General features: G+C 39.5%; 1 protein-coding gene across 1 annotated transcript in view; it reads left to right on the top strand.

Annotated features, from left to right (window-relative positions):
• RC3H2 (ring finger and CCCH-type domains 2) overlaps window positions 1–20602 on the top strand; it is a 54089-nt gene that overhangs the window by 27815 nt on the left and 5672 nt on the right. Inside the window, exons 9-19 of the mRNA XM_021714845.1 lie at window positions 6150–6458; window positions 12177–12394; window positions 13086–13513; window positions 14081–14251; window positions 16237–16383; window positions 16750–16963; window positions 17497–17581; window positions 17850–17931; window positions 18019–18153; window positions 18399–18524; window positions 18624–18772. Of these exons, the coding sequence (XP_021570520.1) occupies window positions 6150–6458; window positions 12177–12394; window positions 13086–13513; window positions 14081–14251; window positions 16237–16383; window positions 16750–16963; window positions 17497–17581; window positions 17850–17931; window positions 18019–18153; window positions 18399–18524; window positions 18624–18772 (2064 nt within the window). The remainder of the gene's footprint in view (window positions 1–6149; window positions 6459–12176; window positions 12395–13085; window positions 13514–14080; window positions 14252–16236; window positions 16384–16749; window positions 16964–17496; window positions 17582–17849; window positions 17932–18018; window positions 18154–18398; window positions 18525–18623; window positions 18773–20602) is intronic.

Raw genomic sequence — 20602 nt, 5'->3', positions numbered from 1 at the left:
GAGGTCTCGCCAAATTGCCCAGGCAGGTCTCGAACCCGTGGGCTCAGGCAATCCACTCACCTCAGCCTCCCAAAGCACAGGATTACAGTCTGAGCCACCGAGCTGGGCGGTTATTTGTCTTTATATTTCCTACAGTTACACGATATCTGGTATAAAAAAATCAATATATTTATATTGAAAGAGCAAATAATCTACTGTTCTTGTTTCTTATTTCCAGCCAGCTTCACACTGTCTGTAGCTGTTTAAACAAACAGGGTTACTACAAGGGATTAGAAAAGTAGATGATATCATTGTTTTCTTGGTTTAAAAAAATACATGTTGCTATCTCACTCTGAGCTTTTTGATAATAGGCTGTTTGTCATAGTTCACATAACATACCAGAAACTCATCAAATATTTGTTCAGTTAAATAAATTAATTTTACCCATGTTTACTATCTCTACTATACACCCCTCTAACCAGATAAAATGTAGGTGACCAGTAATCTTTCTTTATATGACAGATATGAAGAATAAATATTATATAAATATTTTTTGTGGATTTATTTTAGAACTAAGATGGTTGGGATCATGTTCCTAAGAATTGCTATATTCTGAGGAATGTAAAGAGCCTAGGATCAATCAGCTCAACAAATTATTATTATTATTTTTGAGTTGGAGGAGTCTCACTCTGTCACCCAGGGCTAGAGTGCAGTGGCACACTCATGGCCGCCCCAGTGTTGACCTGCTGGGCTCCAGCAATCCTTCTACCTCAGCCTTCCAAGTAGCCAGAACTACAGGTGTGCGCTGCCATGCCTGGCTAATTTTTTATTTATTATAGAAACAAGGTCTCACCAAGTTGCCTGGGCTGGTCTCGAACCCATGGGCTCAGGCAGTCCACTCACTTCAGCCTCCCAAAATGCTGGGATTACAGACTGAGCCCAGCTTCAACAAATATTTATAAAAGATTATTATAGGCTGGGTGGGGTGGCTCACGCCTATAATCCAGCACTTTGGGAGGCCAAGGTGAGAGGTTTGCTGGAGCCCATGGGTTCGAACCAACCTGGGCAACTTGGCAAGATCTCCTCTCTACAATAAATCAAAAAATTAGCCAGGCATGATGGCATATGCCTGTAGTTCCAGCTACTTGGAAGACTGAGGTGGAAGGATCATCTGAACCCAGCAGGTCAAGGCTGCATTGACTGTGAGTGTGCCATTGCACTCTAGCCTGGGCAACAGAGTGAGACTCTAACTCAAAAAATGAAAGAAAAGAAAGATTATTATATACTAGGTGCTATTTGAGATGTTTCTGATGGAAAAAGAAGAACAGCAAACATATAAATAAGTAATTTCAGTGGTTTGGTGGGTCACGGCAAGGAATGTAGACTTTTTCTGGTTGCAACAAGAAACCATTGTGGGGTTTTATTCAAATGAAATTATGAGATTTTAGTTTTGCCTTACACATGTCACTGTGGTATCTGCTTACATGGAAACCTGTTAAACTGTGATTCCTAGGACTATAGCAATGGAAATGGTGAAGATTAGTCATATTTCAGGTATACTTTAGTAGTAGAGCTGACACTACAAAGAGGAGCAGAATCAAATATGACTCCAACATTTGGAGCCTGCATAACTGAGTGGTGTCTTTTTCTGAAATAAGAAATGCTTTGGGGCAGAAAATCAGTCGTTCTCTTGGTCATATGAAATTTGAAGTTTACATCATATTTATGCAGCAAATTTTAATTGGGCACCCATGCACGAGATGCTGTATTAACGTGCTAAAGATAGAAAGGCGCATAAGAAAGGCAAAATAATTGTCTTTGTGGAACTTACGTTGTAGCCGACATAAAACAAATAAATAGAAAGCATAATTTCTGGTGCCATGAAAAAAATACAAAACTAAGTAGGGAGAAAGAGAATGACTGGGAGAAAGGAGACGTGTTACTGTTAAATAGGATAGTCCAGGAAAGACTCTCAGAGTATATGACATTTGAGCAGACACCCAAATGAAGTGGTGATGAATAAGAAGAAAAAAGACGTACCCCACAATTTTAAAATAAAAAATATGTAGTAAAAAAAAAAAGAAAGTAGAAAAAAGATAATTACATGAGTGAAGTCTTAGAGGAAGGCCTATGGGCTTGAGACCTGGGATACAGATGGAGAGACTGGCCTTAGTTAGGAACAGGAGCTCCTTGTCCCTTACCTTAGGAAAAATGGGTGATTTGAGATGCTGGAAGGGTAGTGGAATTGGTGGTAGAAAGATAAGTAAACTTTCTCTGGTTTCACTATTTTCTCTATTAAGTGGGAGGCAATAGTATCAGTTGTGGGAGGAGCTCCAGAGAGTGGAGGGATAAAGACTGTTAGAGATGGGAAAATGAACTTAATGAAGAAGTGTAATAATTAATTGCTTGGTCATTTTCTTGTATTTTATTTTATTTTATTATTTTTGAGTCAGAATCTCTGTTGTCTAGGCTTTTGCAGTGGCACATTACGGCCATTGTAACCTCAACCTTCTGCATTTAGACGATCTATCCACCTCAGCCTTCCAAGTAACTGAAACTGCAGATACTTACCATCACGCCTGGCTAATTTTTTGATTTATTGTAGACAAAAGGTTTTGCCAACTTGCCCAGGCTGGTCTTGAATCCTGGGCTCAGGCAAACCTCTCACCTCAGTTTCCCCAAAGTACTGGGATTTTAGGCGTGAGCCACTGTGCCCAGCTTGCTTGGTCATTTTAAATAGTTTTTAATTTTGAAGGGAGTCTAGATAGCATGGTTGCAAGATTTTTCTCCAGAAAAAATGGAGTTGCTTGGGAGCAGGCATAGAATAAGTGAAGAATTGAGTCGAAGTTTTACTAGATGAGTTCTACAGAGAGAGTAGGCAAGGGAGTTAAAGTATTTATGAGAGATGAATTAATGATAGACGGTGAATTCTAAGATGAGTAAGAAAGTAAGCACTTGGGGGAGCTTATGGATGATTTTTTTAAATAGGGAGAGTTGGGCGTGGTGGTTCACACCTGTAGTCCCAGCCACTTGGGAGACTAAGGAAGGAGGATTGTTTGAGTCCAGGGGTTAGAGACCAGCCTGGACAACATAGCGAACCCCAACCTCTAAAAATAAAAATCGAAAGAATAGGAAGTAATTGACTCTTTTAAGAGTGAGGTCCAGGTTCTCATTTCAAGCATTTAGCTGCCCAGATAGTAGGAGTCCAGTATATATATTCATGCTTGACACTTATTTTACCTCATTTGTTTAAAGGTTTACTTCTCCTGACTCCTCTGTTTTTAGAGGCTCACAGTCAAAACTTTATTTTTTACTTGCTAGAGCAACATTATGGATATTTGAGACGTGTTCTTCTAGGATGGAAAACAAGGAACAGATAGGCATTTTGTTTAAGAACTTTGAGGAAAAGAATGAAGACTAGGTTTCAGAGAGCATGTTGAGGAAAACAGAGGAATCTTTGGGCCCCTCCATGCCACCAAATTGCCCTCCTAAAATATAAATCTGCTCATGATCTTCCTGCTGGTTTTTTTTTTTTGAGTTGGAGTCTCACTCTGTCGTCCAGACTGGAGTGCAGTGGCCGCTCCCGGCCACCATAGCCTCAACCCACCTCAGCCTTCCAAGTAGCTGGAACTACAGGCGTGCACTGCCACACCCGGCTAATTTTTGATTTATTGTAGAGATGAGGTCTCGCCAAGTTGCCCAGGCAGGTCTCAAACCCGCAGGCTCAGGCAGTCCACTCACCTCAGCCTCCCAAAGGCGCTGCCACCGAGCCCAGCTGACCTTCCTTCTTAAAGAAGTAATCATTGGTTCTCCCAGTATCTATTAGATGACATATATAAACTGGCCATCACCTGGGTTTTTTGTTGTTGTTTTCAAACTTTATGTTCTATTACTCCACTTCAGCCAGTCTGATCTGGGAGCATTTGTCTTTTATTGAACTTCACCTTCCTCTATCTGTGTTTGAGAAAGAAGAGAAAGATTGAATAATGAAGCTGTTTATAGATACTGAAGGACTAAAAGGGAAACTACTGTGAAATCATTTCTTATCACTAACACTATTGATATTTAATTACCACATGTTCATGCATAATAGTAATTGACTCTTTAATCAGATTAATTTAGGCATATATAATTAAGACCCCAAATGTTTATAGTCTTCTTTCTGTTCATGTAATTTAATTTTTCTCCACTTAATTTTTTATTTTTTGAGTTAGGGTCTCTCTCACTTTGTCATCCAGGCAGGAATACAGTGACACAGTCACAGCTCACTGCAACCTCGACCTTTGGGGCTTAAGCAGTTCTTCCACCTATCCTCCAATTAGCTGAGACTGCAGGCATGTGCCACCATGTCTGGCTAATTTTGTAATTTTTTGTAGAGACGAGGTCTCACTAATGTTGTCTAGGATCGTCTCAAACTCCTAGGCTCAAGCATTTCTCCTGCCTTGCCCTCTCAAAGTGCTAGGATTATAGGTGTGAATCACTGCACCCAGTCACCACTTTATTATTATTATTATTATTATTATTTTGAGTTGGAGTCTGTCACCCAGGCTGGAATGTTGTGGCACGCCCACGGCTACCACATCCTCAACCTGCTGGGCTTAGGCAATCCTTCTATCTCAGCTTTCCAGTAGCTGGAATTACAGGTGTGTGCTATCATGTCAGGCTAGTTTTTGTGATTTATGGTAGAGACGAGGTCTCACCAAGTTACCCAGGCTGGTCTCAAGCCCCGGGCTCAGGCATTCCTCTCGCCTTGGCCTCCCAAAGCTCTGGGATTACAGAATGAGCCACCACTCCTGGCCCCAGCCACCACTTTATTTTATTGTATTTATTTTATTTATTTATTTTTTGAATTGGAGTCTCACTCTTGTTGCTCAGGCTGGAATGCAGTGAGCTTGCTTTTGACTACCACAGCCTCAACCTGCTGGGCTTAGTCAATCCTTTCACCTCAACCTTCCAAGTAGCTGGAACTACAGATGCACACCACCACACCCAGCTAGTTTTTGTGATTTATTGTAGAGAGGAGGTCTCACCAAGTTGCCCAGGCTGGTTCAAACCCCCGGACTCAGGTAATCCTCTCGCCTTGGCCTCCCAAAGTGCTGGGATTACAGGCTGAGCCACTGCGCCCAGCCAGCCACCACTTTAAAAGTTGATCTACACCATAGTGAAATTTTGATGTATGGGTAGAAACAAATTTTCTTAAATGAAGTCCAAGATCAAATTGCTTTATATATCATATCCAATGACTACCATAAATAAAACTCAAAACTTAGTATTAGAAAAATCTTTAATCTAAATATCTTTTACTTTGGGCATAAATTAATCTTGAAAATATAATACAAAATTTCTGTATTTTGGTGTAATATTTGTTTAAGAATGAGTTTTTAAATATATTTTTTAAGTATGTAATACTTTAGCAGTCTGGTAATCACAAAGAATGTCTCCAACTCTTATGTACCTTTTCTCTTTACTGTGTTCCCAACTTAGTGCCAGTTCCTGTCATTTTTACATAGTGCATTTTATATTCCAGTCATACAAATCTCCAAACAATCTCTTTTCCACTCTCTCAAAATCTCAAACGTCTTCTTTCAATTCATTCTTTTTTTTTTGCATTGGTGTCTCACTCTGTCACCCAGGCTGGAGTGTAGTGGCACACTCACGACCACCCCAGTGTTGACCTGCTGGACTCCGGCAATCCTTCTGCCTCAGCCTTCTGAGTAGCCAGAACTACAGGTGCACACTACCACGCCTGCCTAATTTTTGATTTATTGTAGAGACAAGATCTCACCAAGTTGCCTGGGCTGGTCTCGGACCCACAGGCTCAGGCAGTCCACTTGCCTCGGCCTCCCAAAGTGCTGGGATTACAAGCTGAGCCACCGAGCCTGGCCAGTTGAATTCATTCTTATACAAGGGGGCATGAGGAAAAAAAGAATACTTGTGTACTTTGCTTGCTGTTAATTATATGCCTGTGTATACATGTATGTCAAATGCATATGTGAATCGTATATATAGTTTCATGTGTTAGATTTTATGTGAACTGTATTTGACTAACTGAAGAAACTTTTTTCAAAGCTGTTTCCTCCAATTAAAAATCTTTTCCTATTGTTTTCTTTCTTCAGAGTAAGATTTAGTGAAATATGTATTCACCAATATATTGATTGTTTTTGAAACAGGTATCGATTAAGGAACAAAAAGATCAGTGCCACTGTAAGAACGTTTCCTCTTCTAAATAAAGTTGGTGTAAACAACACTGTCACAACCACAGCCGGAAATGTCATTTCTGTCATAGGAAGTACTGAAACAACGGGGAAAATTGTTCCAAGTACAAACGGAATTCCAAATGCAGAAAACAGTGTATCCCAGCTAATCTCACGTAGTACTGACAATACCTTAAGAGCCCTGGAGACTGTGAAGAAAGTGGGAAAGGTTGGCACTAATGGCCAGAATGCTGCTGGGCCGCCTGCAGATTCTATAACTGAAAAGTAGGTATTAGGTAAAAATGATAAATATGAATTATTTGTCCTTTTTAGAAATACTGGAGTGTTTTTCATTTATCCTGATAAAACAGTAATCAGAAGTTTTATGCTGAATGTTTCATGTAGTAGAAAAAGTACTAAATTTACCCCAAAATTTGAGTTCTAGTCTGGCTCTGCACCTGAATATCTCTGTGAACTTAGAAACTCACTTCAGCTCTGGGTTTTGTTTTCCTTTACTATACACTGAAGAGGTTAGGTCAGAATTGAATCTTTTCAACCTGTTTCCTTGAACTTTTTCGTATTGATCCATAGAGCTATCATAAAAGAGCTAAGTAAACACCTAAGCAGGTTAGATGCTGAGCCTCTAGCCCTGTTTAGGTCAGAGCTCTTCTATTTTATTTATACTCTGTAATGATGATGTATAATAGTTAAAAGGGGAATCGTTGGAGCCAGACTCAGGGCTGAAGTTCTGGCTCATAATTTTTAGGTGTTTAATCTTAGGCCAGCTACTTAATCTGTCTTCTTTACTCTTAAAATTAGGATTATAATCGAATCTACTTCATTTGTTGGTTGTGAGAATTAAATGAATTAAAATGTCAGTGTGCTTTGAACAATGCTTGCCAGATAGTAAGCACTTAAAAAGATTTGCTTTATTATTATTATTACCATTATTGTTATTTGGTGTCAATATAAGATTTTATTTGGCAGAGGGTTTTGGTATCTTAAAAAGGTTTTAAACCCAGCATGGTGGCTCATGCCTATAATCCCAGCACTTTGGGAGACCGAGGTGAGAGGATTGCCTGATCCCAGGGGTTCCAGACCAGCTTAGTCAACTTGGGGTGACACCTCGTGTCTACAACAAATCATAAAAATTAGCCAAGTGTAGTAGTGCACACCTGTAGTTCCGGCTACTTGGAAGTCTGAGGCAGAATTGCCTGAGCCTAGCAGGTTGAGGCTGTGGTGGCTGTGCTACTGCACTTCAGTCTGGGAGACCGAATGAGACTCTGACTCAAAAAAAAAAAAAAAAAAGTTTTAAAATTTTCAGATAATCTGAAAAGTTTTTTGCAACTCTAAAATCTCATGCTGTGTGTGTGTGTGAGTTTTAAAATCTGAGTTAAAGCATATTCAGATTTTGTTGCCAATAAATAATCTATATCTATTACATACCTGCAAGGAAAGAAAGCACTACACTAGACACAGTAAACTGCTAGTTATTGCACATAAGAAATGACGGGTAGATAAGCAATAGTATTTGCTACTTCTGCAACTATTTTATATATATATACAAGGTAGAATATTGTTCAACCATAAAAAAGAAATGAAGTACTGTTGTCTGCTACAATATGGAAACATTATACTAATGAAAGAAAATGGAAACATTATACGAAATGTGAACACACTATGCTAAATGAAAGAAGCCAGATATAAAAAGATAGTATATGATTCCATTTATATGAAGTCCAAAATAGGCAAATTCATAGAGACAGAAAGTTGACTTTTTTTTAAAATGTGGGGTACAATTCAGGGTTAGGTATACAAATGCTCATTATGCTGGTACCCTTGTTGATGAGGTGTGCCCCTCCTTCTCCTGGCAGTTTCCTACTACTGCCAATTCCTTTCTTATAGTATTATAATTGTTCAAGGTCTGCTTATGAATGAGAACATAGGGTACTCTGTTCTTTGTTTCTGTGATAGATCACTGAGTATGATAGACTCTAAATCCATCCAAGTTGCTGCAAAGTCCATATATTTGGCCTTCTTTATGACTGCATAATATTCCATTGTGTATATGTATCAGATTTTTTTATCCAGTCCAACTTTGATGGGCAGCATGGTTGGTTCCATGTTTTTGCTATTGTGAATAGAGCTGCAACAAACATGTGTGTGCAGATATCTTTTGTAGAATGATTTGAGTTTCTCTGGGTATATTCCCAATAGGGGGATTGCTGGGTCATGTGGAAGGTCAAATTCTAGTTCTTTCAGAAATCACCACACTGTCTTCCAAAGAGGGTGCACTAGTTTGCATTCTCACCAGCAGTGTGGAAGCGTTCCTTTTTCTTCGCATCCTCGCCAGCATCTGTTGTTGTTTGTTTTATTAATGATGGCCATTCTTACTGGGGCAGAAAGTAGATTGATGGTTTCTAGGACTGAGGGTGGAGGCAAGAATGGGGAGTGAATACTAGCAGGTACTGATGAAAATGTTTTAGAATTAGTAGTGATAATAGAACAAACTTGTAAATATTCCAAAAACCACTGAATTATATACCTTAAAAGGGTGAATTATATCTCAGTTTTTTTAAACATAAAGAAAAAAAAAATTTTTTTTTTTTTTGGTCGGAGTCTCCCTCTGGGCCCAGGTGATCCTTTTGCCTCAGTTTTCTAAGTAGCTGGGATTATTAGGAGTGTGCCATCATTCCAGGCAAATTTTTTTATTTATTGTAGATACAAGGTCTTGCCATGTTGCCCAGGCTGATCTGTAACTCCTGGGCTCAGGCAGTCCATTCGCCTCAGCCTCCCAAAGTGTTGGGAATATAGGCGTGAGCGACCACACCCAACCTTATTTTTCTTTTGCTTTTGCTTTTTTTTTAAAATCAGGGTCTCAGCCGGGCGCAGTGGCTCACGCCTGTAATCCCAGCATTTTGGGAGGCGGAGGTGAGAGGATTGCCTGAGCTCAGGGACTCGAGACCAGCCTGGGCAACAGCGAGACCTCGTCTCTACAATAAATCAAAAAAATTAGCCAGCCATGGTGTCACATGCCTGTGGTTCTAGAAGGCTGAGGCAGAAGGATCTCCTGAGCCCAGCAGGTTGAAGCTGCGGTGGCTCTGAGTGTGCCACTGCACTCCAGCCTGGGTGACAGAATGAGAGACTCCAACTCAAAAAAAAAAAATCAGGGTCTCACTCTGTTGCCCAGGCTGGAGTGCAGTGACAGTTCTGGCTTACTGTATCCTTGACCTCCTGGGCTCAAGTGATCTTTCTACCTCAACCTCCCGAGTAGCTGGGACTTCAGGTGCATTCCACCATACCCTGGCTAATCTTTTGATTTTTTTTTTTTAAGAGATGAGGTCTCGCTATATTGCCTAGGCTAGAGGGTCAAAAACTTAAAAATCAATAAATCTAAATAAATAATTTATTTCTTCATTCAAACATTATAGATTATCTAGTATGTGCCATCACGCTAACTGATGTAGCTAATGAAAGTGAACTAGATATACTCCCTGCCTCTAGGAGTCTTCCAGTGTAGTTTAGGAAATAGGCATACCAATAGATATGATATTCTTTAAAAGATTCTGTAGTGTAGTTGTGTTCTGAGAGTATTATTGGAACATAGGGGAAAGAATAATTCTATAGGAGGTATTGTGGAAGGCTTCTTGAAAGTGAAGGATGACACCTGAGCTAGTTCCAGAAGTATTGATATGAAGAAGGAAGGAAGGAAGGCCCTTGTGAATAAAGGAAGCAGCATGGAAACAAAAGCATGGAGATATGAGAGGGGCTACTGTGAAGGAAAGCCTAGAATCCTGAAGGTCATCTAGCATACATGTAGTAATCCAGCTCTCTGACTAGGATGTGACTGGAGATTAACTTTTTCCACAAGTCCAGATTATTGGAATAAGGTTGCATGATTTTATGAGGCTATGAATATTTACCTTGTCATGAATTGTGATGCCTTTTTGTTGATAATGCTAAGAATTTGCCATTTCAAAGTTCTAATCCAATTTTTATAGTATATAAATACATTTTGACATGTAAGGACCAAATAACTATGTAAAGCTTGAGTACCTGAAATGTACTCAATAACTGGTCAATAAATGTTAGTTATTGTTGTTTTAAGGAAATCCTAATCATTTTCCTTATTGCTTCTGTTTAACTTATATAGACTAAGCACAGCCCTAAGCTATCTTTAAACTCTAAGCCATGACATTCGTATCTGCTATTATTGCCCATAGTTTCTTATTTCTACATTTTTTTTTTTGAGTTAGAGTCTCACTCTGACTCCCAGACTAGAGTACAGTGGCACACTTACAGCCACAGCAGCCTTGACGTATTGGGCTCAAACAGTCTTTCCACCTCAGCCTTCCAAGTAGCTGGAGCTACAGGCACGCACCATCATGCCCAGCTAATTTTTTGATTTACTGTAGAGACAAGATCTCACCAAGTTGCCCGGGCTGGTCTGGAACCCCTGAACTCAGACAATCCTCTCGCCTCGGCCTCCCAAAGTGCTGGAATTACAGGCTTGAGCCATCACACCCGGCCCTATTTTCTTCATTTTAATGCACAGTTACACAGAGATAAACATCCGCTAGACTTATTTGTGCTAGACTTGAAATCAGCCCATATATCTTACTGTTTATACTCTAGTTTTAAAAGGACTGTTATAGTTTGAGAAAAACCTATAATCTGGTTAAGATGTAATGTATTGGATTTGTGCATAGTTTTAACAAGATCTTTTTCTTGAGTCACCACATATCTAAACCTATGTTAAAATTTGACTTTTTAAAAAATTTTGAGTCGGAATCTCCTTCCGTTGCCCAGGTTGGAGTGCAGTGGCACAATCACAGCTACCACAGTCTCAACCTGTGGGCTCAGGTGATTCTTCTGCCTCAGCCTTCCAAGTAGCTGGGTGTACAGGCACATACCACCATGACTGGCTAATTTTTTTATTTATTGTAGATAAAAGGTCTCACTACATTGCACAGACTGGTTTCTAATTCCTGGGCTCAGGCAATCCTCTTGCCTCAGCTGCCCCTCAAAATTTAATTTCCTTAAAAGAGGATAAGAAAGCCATACTAAGATCCTCTATAGCTAATTACTTGGTGACAAGACAATTATTTTGTGTTAATAATAATAAAAGATTTGTGTTTTGCCTCAATCTAACATGTTACCATTTCACTGTTTTTTTGGGTTTTTTTTTTGAGTTGGAGTCTCACTTCGTTGCCCATTCTGGAGTGCAGTGGCCGCTCCCGGCCACCGCAGCCTCGACCTGCTGGGCTCCGGCGTTCCTTCTGCCTCAGCCTTCCAAATAGCCGGAATTACAGGCATGCGCTACCACGCCCAGCTGATTTTTTGATTTATTGTAGAGATGAGGTCTCACTGCCCAGGCGGGTCTCGAACCCGCGGGCTCAGGCAATCCACTCACCTCAGCCTCCCAAAGGCGCAGAATTACAGGCTGAGCCACCGAGCCCAGCTTCAGTGGTATTTTATTCACCCAACAGATTCTTACTAAATCCCTACTGTATGTTAGGAGCTGTTCTAGGTGTTGGGGATGTAGGAGTTAACAAAACAGACAAAAGTGACCTTTCCTCAAGGACTCTGCATTTCAACTAATCTAACTCTTCATAAAAAGCAACTTTCTTACTATATCTATCTTCTTTGTCTCAAATAATTCCACTGATGGACTATATTGTGTCTGTTGGGTACTTACTGAGCAGAACTGAATTTCAAGTAGGAAAAAATGTTTAAAGAATAGGTAAAAAGGGACTGATTGATCTTGCTAATGCCTGGAAATTGTCTTTATTCCCTGTTACCCCACTAGAAAATGAGATGTTACCGTGATCGTGTGAATTAGCAGCTTAAGGCAGCAATGAAATCATTGTCTTATTTGTCAATATGGAAATAATCTATTAGTGGTTTCATAATATAATTTTATGAAAAATTTCTACTGAAAAAGACTTTAAATAGTCATTGACAGTAATTTATTTTTTGCCCTTTGTTAAATTTTCTCTCCAGTAAAATTGGTTCTCCACCCAAAACTCCTACTGTAAGTAATGTAGCGGCTACCTCAGCTGGGCCCTCTAATGTTGGAACAGAGCTGAATTCTGTGCCTCAAAAATCCAGCCCATTTCTAACTAGAGTACCAGTATATCCTCAGCATTCTGAAAACATTCAGTATTTTCAAGATCCAAGGACTCAGATACCCTTTGAAGTTCCACAATACCCACAGACAGGTAAGTAATCTTAGACAATTCTAAAAAAAAGGAAACTAATCTAGCATTTGTTTACCTAAGATAAATGGAGTGAATAATTTGTATCTATCTAGAATGTCTGCATTAAAAAGTTAATCCTTTCTATTGTATAACCCATAAGTTGTCTTCCTCCCCTAAGTATCTGTGATTCTAGATACTAATAATTTGAAAGTTGTAATTTCTATCAATCAGATATACAGTCCATGAGTGAACTTTAGGGAATTCTATAGACTCCCTGAAATGGTATGCAAAACATTTCATTTATGTATGCTTTTGTACACTTTTGGAAATACAGTGAACAACTTACATAGATTTTGAAAGGGGTCTTTAGTCTGTGCTCCTGAAAAGGTTAATAAAAATCAGTGATGGTAAATGGTTACTTAATCCAAAACCTGTTAAGGTATATCCCTAGAAGGAAATTTACATTTGTTAATAGCCATCTGTTAATAGTTCCGTCCTGTTTTTTTAAGGAACAGTTTAACCAATTATTGAGTTAATAATCTTCATATAGTAGTATCTTGAAATATGTAGCTTTTTGTAAAGGAGGGTAAATAAGGTGAAGTTCAAAGCTTATTATATTTTGTTACATTATAGGCTGCCTTACATTTAAGCCCTTATAAAATGCTGGATTTTACTAAGATTACATTAAATATTCCTCTTTCCAATTTTCAAGGATACTACCCACCACCTCCAACGGTACCAGCTGGTGTGGCTCCCTGTGTTCCTCGCTTTGTGAGGTCTAATAATGTTCCAGAGTCCTCTCTCCCACCTGCTTCCATGCCATATGCCGATCATTACAGTACATTTCGAGATCGAATGAATTCTTCTCCTTACCAACCTCCTCCTCCGCAACCGTATGGACCAGTTCCTCCAGTACCTTCTGGAATGTATGCTCCTGTGTACGACAGCAGGCGCATCTGGCGCCCACCTATGTACCAACGAGATGACATTATTAGAAGCAATTCTTTACCTCCAATGGATGTGATGCATTCGTCTGTCTATCAGACGTCTTTGCGGGAAAGATATAACTCATTAGATGGATATTATTCAGTGACTTGTCAGCCACCAAGTGAGCCAAGGACAACTGTGCCTTTACCAAGGGTGAGTAATAATGGAAACAGAAATGCTGCTATAATGTAGCGGTTAAGAGTCCAGTGCCTGGAGTCAAACCACCCAGGTATATATCCTGGCTCTTCTACTTATTAATTGTGTGACTTACAGAAGTTATTTGAGCTCTAGATGCCTCAGTTTTTTTCATCTGTTTGATGGAAATAATAATAGTACCTGCCTCATAAGGCTGTTGTGAGAATTAAATCAGAAATCCAAGTTCTAAGAAGTGGGTCTGATACATATTAATGCTCAATAAATGTTATGTTTAGATAGGAAAAAGTCTCAAAAATACAAGGGCAGGGCCTTTTGTCAGTATTTCCACATACATACAAATGATTTTCCTAAACCAGAAAAGTGAGTGCTCAGATTTTACTTTTAACATTAGTTGAATAAATATTAACCTTTTTGTTAGTGTGTGGAGAATAAACGAGGGTGACTTCCTGCTGCTTTTTTTTGTCCCAACAATATCATAAACTGTTTACGTTATTTCACAGAACATAGTTAAATTTATTCACCACTCCCTAGATGATTAAGATTGTTTCTTTTATCCCCCATTAGGAACCTTGTGGTCATTTGAAGACCAGTTGCGAGGAGCAGATAAGAAGAAAGCCAGATCAGTGGGCACAGTACCATACTCAGAAAGCACCTCTTGTCTCTTCAACTCTTCCTGTGGCAACACAGTCACCAACACCACCTTCTCCTCTATTCAGTGTAGATTTTCGCACGGATGTAAGAAAGGTTTTAATCACTTGATGTTGCAGGAGTAGCTCAAACAGTTGATTTCAAATTATTCAACCAAATCAGCATTAGCTATTTTGGACATTTTGTAGTGATTTGGTGTGAAGTTGAGTTTAGTTCAATAAACATTCAATATATACCCATTATAGCTAAATATTGTGAGATTCTCAAAACTATTAAGGCACAGTTTTTTACCAAGAATTAAAAATCTTCCTAGCAATATATTTTTATGGTTTTTATTAATAAGAAGATTTATATCTATCATTTATTGAGCACCTATTCATTCCAGGCACTGTACTAAAGCATTTACATAAACCTATTTTGTTTAATTCTCACAAAAACCTTAGGGGGGCAGGTATTATCCATATTTTACAGGCTAGAAATCCTATTTAGAAAAGTTAAGTAGTTTGCCCAAAATCTTTCAGCCTGTAAGTAGCTGGTATTTGAATCCTGGGCTGTCTAAGGCATTTCTTTCCTATTTGACAAGGGGTGCAGAAATGCCTACTGTATCATTCATGCTGTTTACGTCACTGTTAATTATTATTCTTGGCAATACAAAACAAGTTTTTGTACCAGGATGATTTTAATTTCATCTGGTGTTTGTATTATATTTAGAGAAAACTATTACTTTTTAAGTTTCTTCTGGTTTATTTCCCATCCCCAGTGGTTCTGATATAAAAAATATTTTTAATCTTTTTTTATTTTTAAAGGTTCTCAGTCTGTTGCCCAGACTAGAATGCAGTGGCACAATCATAGCTTACTGTAGCCTAGAATTCCAGGGTGCAAGCAATTCTCAGTTCCCTAAGTAGCTAGAACTATAAGTGCACAATACCATGCCCTTTTGTAGAGATGACATCCTACTATGTTGCCCAGCTGGTCTTCAACTTCTGGCCTCAGGCAATCCTCCTGCCTCAGCCTCCCAAAGCACTTGGATTATAGGCATGAGCCATTGCACCAAGCCTAATCTTTTTATTATAAAAAATTTCAAACATAAACAAATGTGGAGAGAGGCTGGGTACAGTGACACACCTATAATCCCAGCACTTTGGGAGGTCAAATGTATATACCATCCTTTAGGAAATAAGTATTTCCTGGAGATTCAGATCTGCAATCCTTGAATTTCCTTATCTGAGTAATTAGCAAGTTAGATTTAATGATTCTTACAACTTTAGTATTCTACTTCTATAGTATTCTTTATTCACAGTCTCTTTAAAATGTATTCACTTCCTCTTCTAGCTCCAGAATCTTCTTTAGTTCTTTAATACTGCATGGTTTATTAGTTATGTTCCCATATTTACAAGTTATTTTCTGAAGAAAATTATATACTTCTTTAGAATGTGGACTGTATCCCTGTGTCTGTATCTGTATATTTGTTTTCTTTTGCTTTTTTTTTTTCTTGTTTTATAGCACCACATATCATGTTAGTGGAATGCTACAAGTATTTGTTCATTGGTTTTAATAGTAATTGTTAAGAGTCCTTATGATCACTTAAACAACAAAGTGAAAAGAGAGGACATGCCATTTTCTATCATAAAAATACTATTTGTTGCTTATAACAGTTTTTGATATTAGGTTTTTTTCTCTGTTTGTTTGTTCGTTCGTTTAGTTGGAGTCTCACTCTTTGTCCAGGCTGAAGTGCAGTGGCATACTTATCGACCTGCTGGGCTCAGGCGATCCTTCCAACTGTAACTATAGGCATGCGCCACCACATCTGACTAGTTTTTTGATTTATTGTGGAGATGAGGTCTTGCTGAGTTACCCAGGCTGGTCTTGAGCCCCTGGGCTCAGGCAGTCCTCTTGCCTCCACCTCCCAAAGTGCTGGAATTACAAGTGTGAGCCATTGCACCCATCTTATATTAGTTATTGAAAGAGTGTGATTGTTGAATCGCACTCTGAATTCTAGAATAGTTACTTTATGTTAGCTATAAGCTTGTAAATTTAAGTTTCTTACTAATTGTTTTTTTTTTTTTAACCAGTTCTCTGAGAGTGTGAGTGGTACAAAATTTGAAGAAGATCATCTTTCCCATTATTCTCCCTGGTCTTGTGGCACCATAGGCTCCTGTATAAATGCCATCGATTCAGAGCCCAAAGATGTAATTGCTAATTCAAATGCTGTGTTAATGGTATGATTTTGCCAGGGTGGGTGAGGGCAGGGAGTGGGGGGGTTAGGGTGAGAATTAGAGATAATGCATGTGGACTCAAGTTTCAGAATGAATGTTTTCTATTCATTCATTTATATGGTTTTTGTCATATAACTCATCTGTAGCATCAGGGCTATATTTAGATCAGTCTGAAATACATTGCATTTAATGTTTAAAGTATTTGAGAATTGTTTGGTGGTTCAATAATAGTTGTTAGATTATCGTTGAGGTCTAGAGCTAGTATTAAATTTACCAGAAAACCTAATTACATGTCTTTTGAAAATATATACCTACTAGCTAAAGTAACTTGCCAGCAGTCCTTTTATTGATTTTGTTTGGTTTACACAGGATCTGGACAGTGGAGATGTTAAGAGAAGAGTACATTTATTTGAAACTCAGAGAAGGACAAAAGAAGAAGATCCAATAATTCCCTTTAGTGATGGACCCATCATCTCAAAGTGGGGTGCAATTTCCAGATCATCCCGTACAGGTTACCATACCACAGATCCTGTCCAGGCCACTGCTTCCCAAGGAAGTGCAACTAAGCCCATCAGCGTATCAGGTAATCTATTTAAATAATACCCTAGCCTGATAAATTCTAGGCGCTGTACTTTTTACTCTCCAACCTGTGAGATAGAGAACATTTCCTTCCATTTATCAAGAACCATAGTAAACTCAGAATTAAATGGTTTAACCAACATTATATGGCTAATGGGATAAAATACAGATCTCTTTTGAAAAGTATACATTCACATCAATATACTGATTTTTCACTTTTCTTTTTTTTTTTTTTGAGTCAGTGTCTCACTCTGTCACCCAGGCTGGAGTGCAGTGGCACTCTCACAGCCACCACAGCCTATTTGGCTCAGGTGATCCTTCCACCTCAGCCTTCCAAGTAGCTGGAACCACTCCCAGCTAATTTTTTTTTATTTATAGAGACAAGGTCTTGCCATGTTGTTCAGGTTGTTCTCAAATCCCTGAGCTCAGGCAGTCCTCTCACCTCCGCCTCCCAAAGTGCTGGGATTACAGGCTTGAGCCACTGCGCCTGGTGATTTTTTACTTTTCTGATTGTTGTTTGTTTCTACTTTTCTATAGATTATGTTCCTTATGTCAATGCTGTTGATTCAAGGTGGAGTTCATATGGCAGTGAGGCCACATCATCAGCACACTATATTGAACGGTAATTTTTTCTTAATTCTTTAAGATTTGCCATCCTCGGACTTGTGGGTATATTCAGAGTACACATCCTACCCTCAATAGTTCATGGAATGTGCCTTGTTAGACTAAACTATGTAACACATTTCTGAAAAACATTTCTTTACTTTGACATTTGGAATGATGACTGAAGCTTTTGGGGTTGATTTGTTACGTAAAAATATGTTGTCAATTACTGCTTTTGTTGCTTCATTTATTTCACATCTATTACAATAATATATTTCTTTTTAAAGGGAAAGATTCATTGTTACTGATTTATCTGGTCATAGAAAGCATTCCAGTACTGGGGACCTTTTAAGTCTTGAACTTCAGCAGGTAGGCTCTGTGTAACTCAGGTTTGAATTTTTTTTTAATTGAAAGCTATGGTCAGAAACTAACTTTTAATCTCTTTTTCTTCATTAGGCCAAGAGTAACTCTTTACTTCTTCAGAGGGAGGCTAATGCTCTGGCTATGCAGCAGAAGTGGAATTCCCTGGACGAAGGTCGTCACCTTACTTTAAATCTGCTAAGCAAAGAAATTGAACTGAGAAATGGAGAGGTAAAGAAAGGGAACCTTTCAGGATTCATGCTTAGTGTGTTTGTTTTCTGCAGCTGCACCTTGGTTTATACCATTCCTCAGTTCCTTTTAGTGTGCCTTTTTCTGATGGATGGTTGGTTGTTTTTAAAACTTATAGTAGAAATAAAATTATTATCCCAGATTTCTTCAATAGTTATTTAATTGAATCATTGGGGTTTCCATTTTAATATAAAAGGGAAGCCCCAGGTTCCACAGGTATAAATCAGTATATTTCTTACTTACAGAGTGATTATACAGAAGATGCAACAGATACTAAGCCTGATAGGGATATTGAATTAGAACTTTCAGCACTTGATACTGATGAACCTGATGGACAGAGTGAACAAATTGAAGTAAGTGCCACAATTAAATAATTTGGAGGCTTTGTTCATTGAAAATTTTAAAAATATAAAATATTTTCATACTGAAGGATTAACATCTTATTTTCTTAGGAGATCCTTGACATACAACTTGGTATCAGTTCTCAAAATGATCAGTTGCTAAACGGAACAGCAATGGAAAATGGGCATCCAGTTCAGCAGCACCAAAAGGAGACACTAAAGCCGAAGAAACAGAGTTTAGGTGAAGACCATGTGATTCTGTGAGTGTTAGTTGGAAAATTCATAATCATTGGGCCTAGGGCATGAATAAAGAAAAATACATGTTGTGTTAAATTCATTTTTGGCTTTTACTGGGAGGGGGGAAGGCCTAATATAATAGGACAATGATTTGATCAGTCTGAATTTTTCGGGGAGAAGAGGTAAAATTGAACTAACAAAGTTATCAATTTTAGTAGCCTGCAACTTGCTTTTCGTTAGAATAAAGTTAGTGTGTACTCCAGTATCAGGTTATATTTCTTTAACATGGTAGCCCAATTTCTAGACAACAAAATGGAGAATTAAAACTTAGATTAAGGGTTTCTCTTTTTAAGAATCATGTTAAGCCAGGCGTGATGGCTCATGCCTATAATCCCAGCACTTTGGGAGGCAGAGGCGAGAGGATTGCCTAAACCTGTGGGTTCAAGACCAACCTGGGCAACATGGTGAGACCTCGTCTCTACAATAAATAAATAAATTGGCCGGGCTCGGTGGCTCAACCTGTAATCCCGCGCTTTGGGAGGCCGAGGTGAGTGGATTGCCTGAGCCTGTGGGTTCGAGACCAGCCTGGGCAACTTGGCGAGACCTCATCTCTACAATAAATCAAAAAATTAGCCGGGTGTGGTAGCACGCGCCTGTAATTCCGGCTACTTGGAAGGCTGAGGTGGAATACTTGGAAGGCTGAGGTGGAAGGATCACCGGAGCCCAGCAGGTAGACAGAGTGAGACTCCAACTCAAAAAAAAAAAAAAAATTAGTCTGGGCACGGCGGCTCAAGCCAGTAATCCCAGCACTTTGAGAGACTGAGACGAGAGTATTGCCTGAGTCCAGGCGTTCAAGACTAGCCTGGGCAACTTGGTAAGACCTCATCTCTAAAATAATCAAAAAATGAGCCAGGCATGCTGACATGCGCCTATAGTTCCAGCTACTTGGAAGGCTGAGGCAGAAGGATTGCCTGAGCCCGGCAGGTCAAGGCTGCAGTGTCCATGAGCATGCCACTGCCCTCCAGCCTGAGTGACAAAATGAGACTCTTACTCAAAAAAAAAAAAATTAGCCAGGCATGTTAGCGCATGCCTGTAGTTCCTGCTGCTTGAAAGACTGAGGCAAGCCAGGCTTAGTGGCTCAGCCTGTAATCCCGCGCCTTGGGAGGCTGAGGTGAGTGGATTGCCTGAGGCCGTGGGTTCAAGACCCGCCCGGGCAACTTGGTGAGACCTCATCTCTACAATAAATCAAAAAATTAGCCAGGTGTGGTAGCGTGCACCTGTAATTCCAGCTACTTGGAAGGCTAGGTGGAAGGATCACTGGAGCCCCAGCAGGTCGAGGCTGCGGTAGTCGGGAGCGGCCACTGCACTCCAGTCTAGGCGTCAGAGTGAGACTCCAACTCAAAAAAAAAAAAAGAAAAAAGAAAGACTGAGGCAGAAGGATCACCTGAGCCCAGCAGGTCGAGGCTGTGTTGTCTGTGAGCATGCTACTGCCCTCCAGTCTGAGTCAGAGTGAGACTCCAACTCAATTAAAAAATTATGTTAACAGCTTGGGCAACATAGCAAGACCCCATTCCTTAAAAAAAAAGTAGCCATGTATGTTGGTGTGCACCTGTAGTCCCTGCTGCTTGAGAAGATCACTTGAACGCAGGAGTTCAGCCTGCAGTGAGCCACAGCACTCCAGCCTGAGCGACAGAGCAAGACCCTGACTCTTAAAAATAAAAAATCAAGCCGGGCTCGGTGGCTTAGCCTGTAATCCCGCACCTTTGGGAGGCTGAGGTGAGTGGATTGCCTGAGCCCGCGGGTTCGAGACCCACCTGGGCAGCGAGACCTCATCTCTACAATAAATAAAAAAA

Source organism: Carlito syrichta, unplaced genomic scaffold (genome assembly GCF_000164805.1).
Source record: "Carlito syrichta isolate Samal-C Ts95f unplaced genomic scaffold, Tarsius_syrichta-2.0.1 Scaffold305825, whole genome shotgun sequence".
Classification (NCBI taxonomy): Eukaryota; Metazoa; Chordata; class Mammalia; order Primates; family Tarsiidae; genus Carlito; species Carlito syrichta.
Note: the sequence above shows the minus strand (reverse complement) of the source record. Positions and strands in the feature narration are given on the sequence as shown.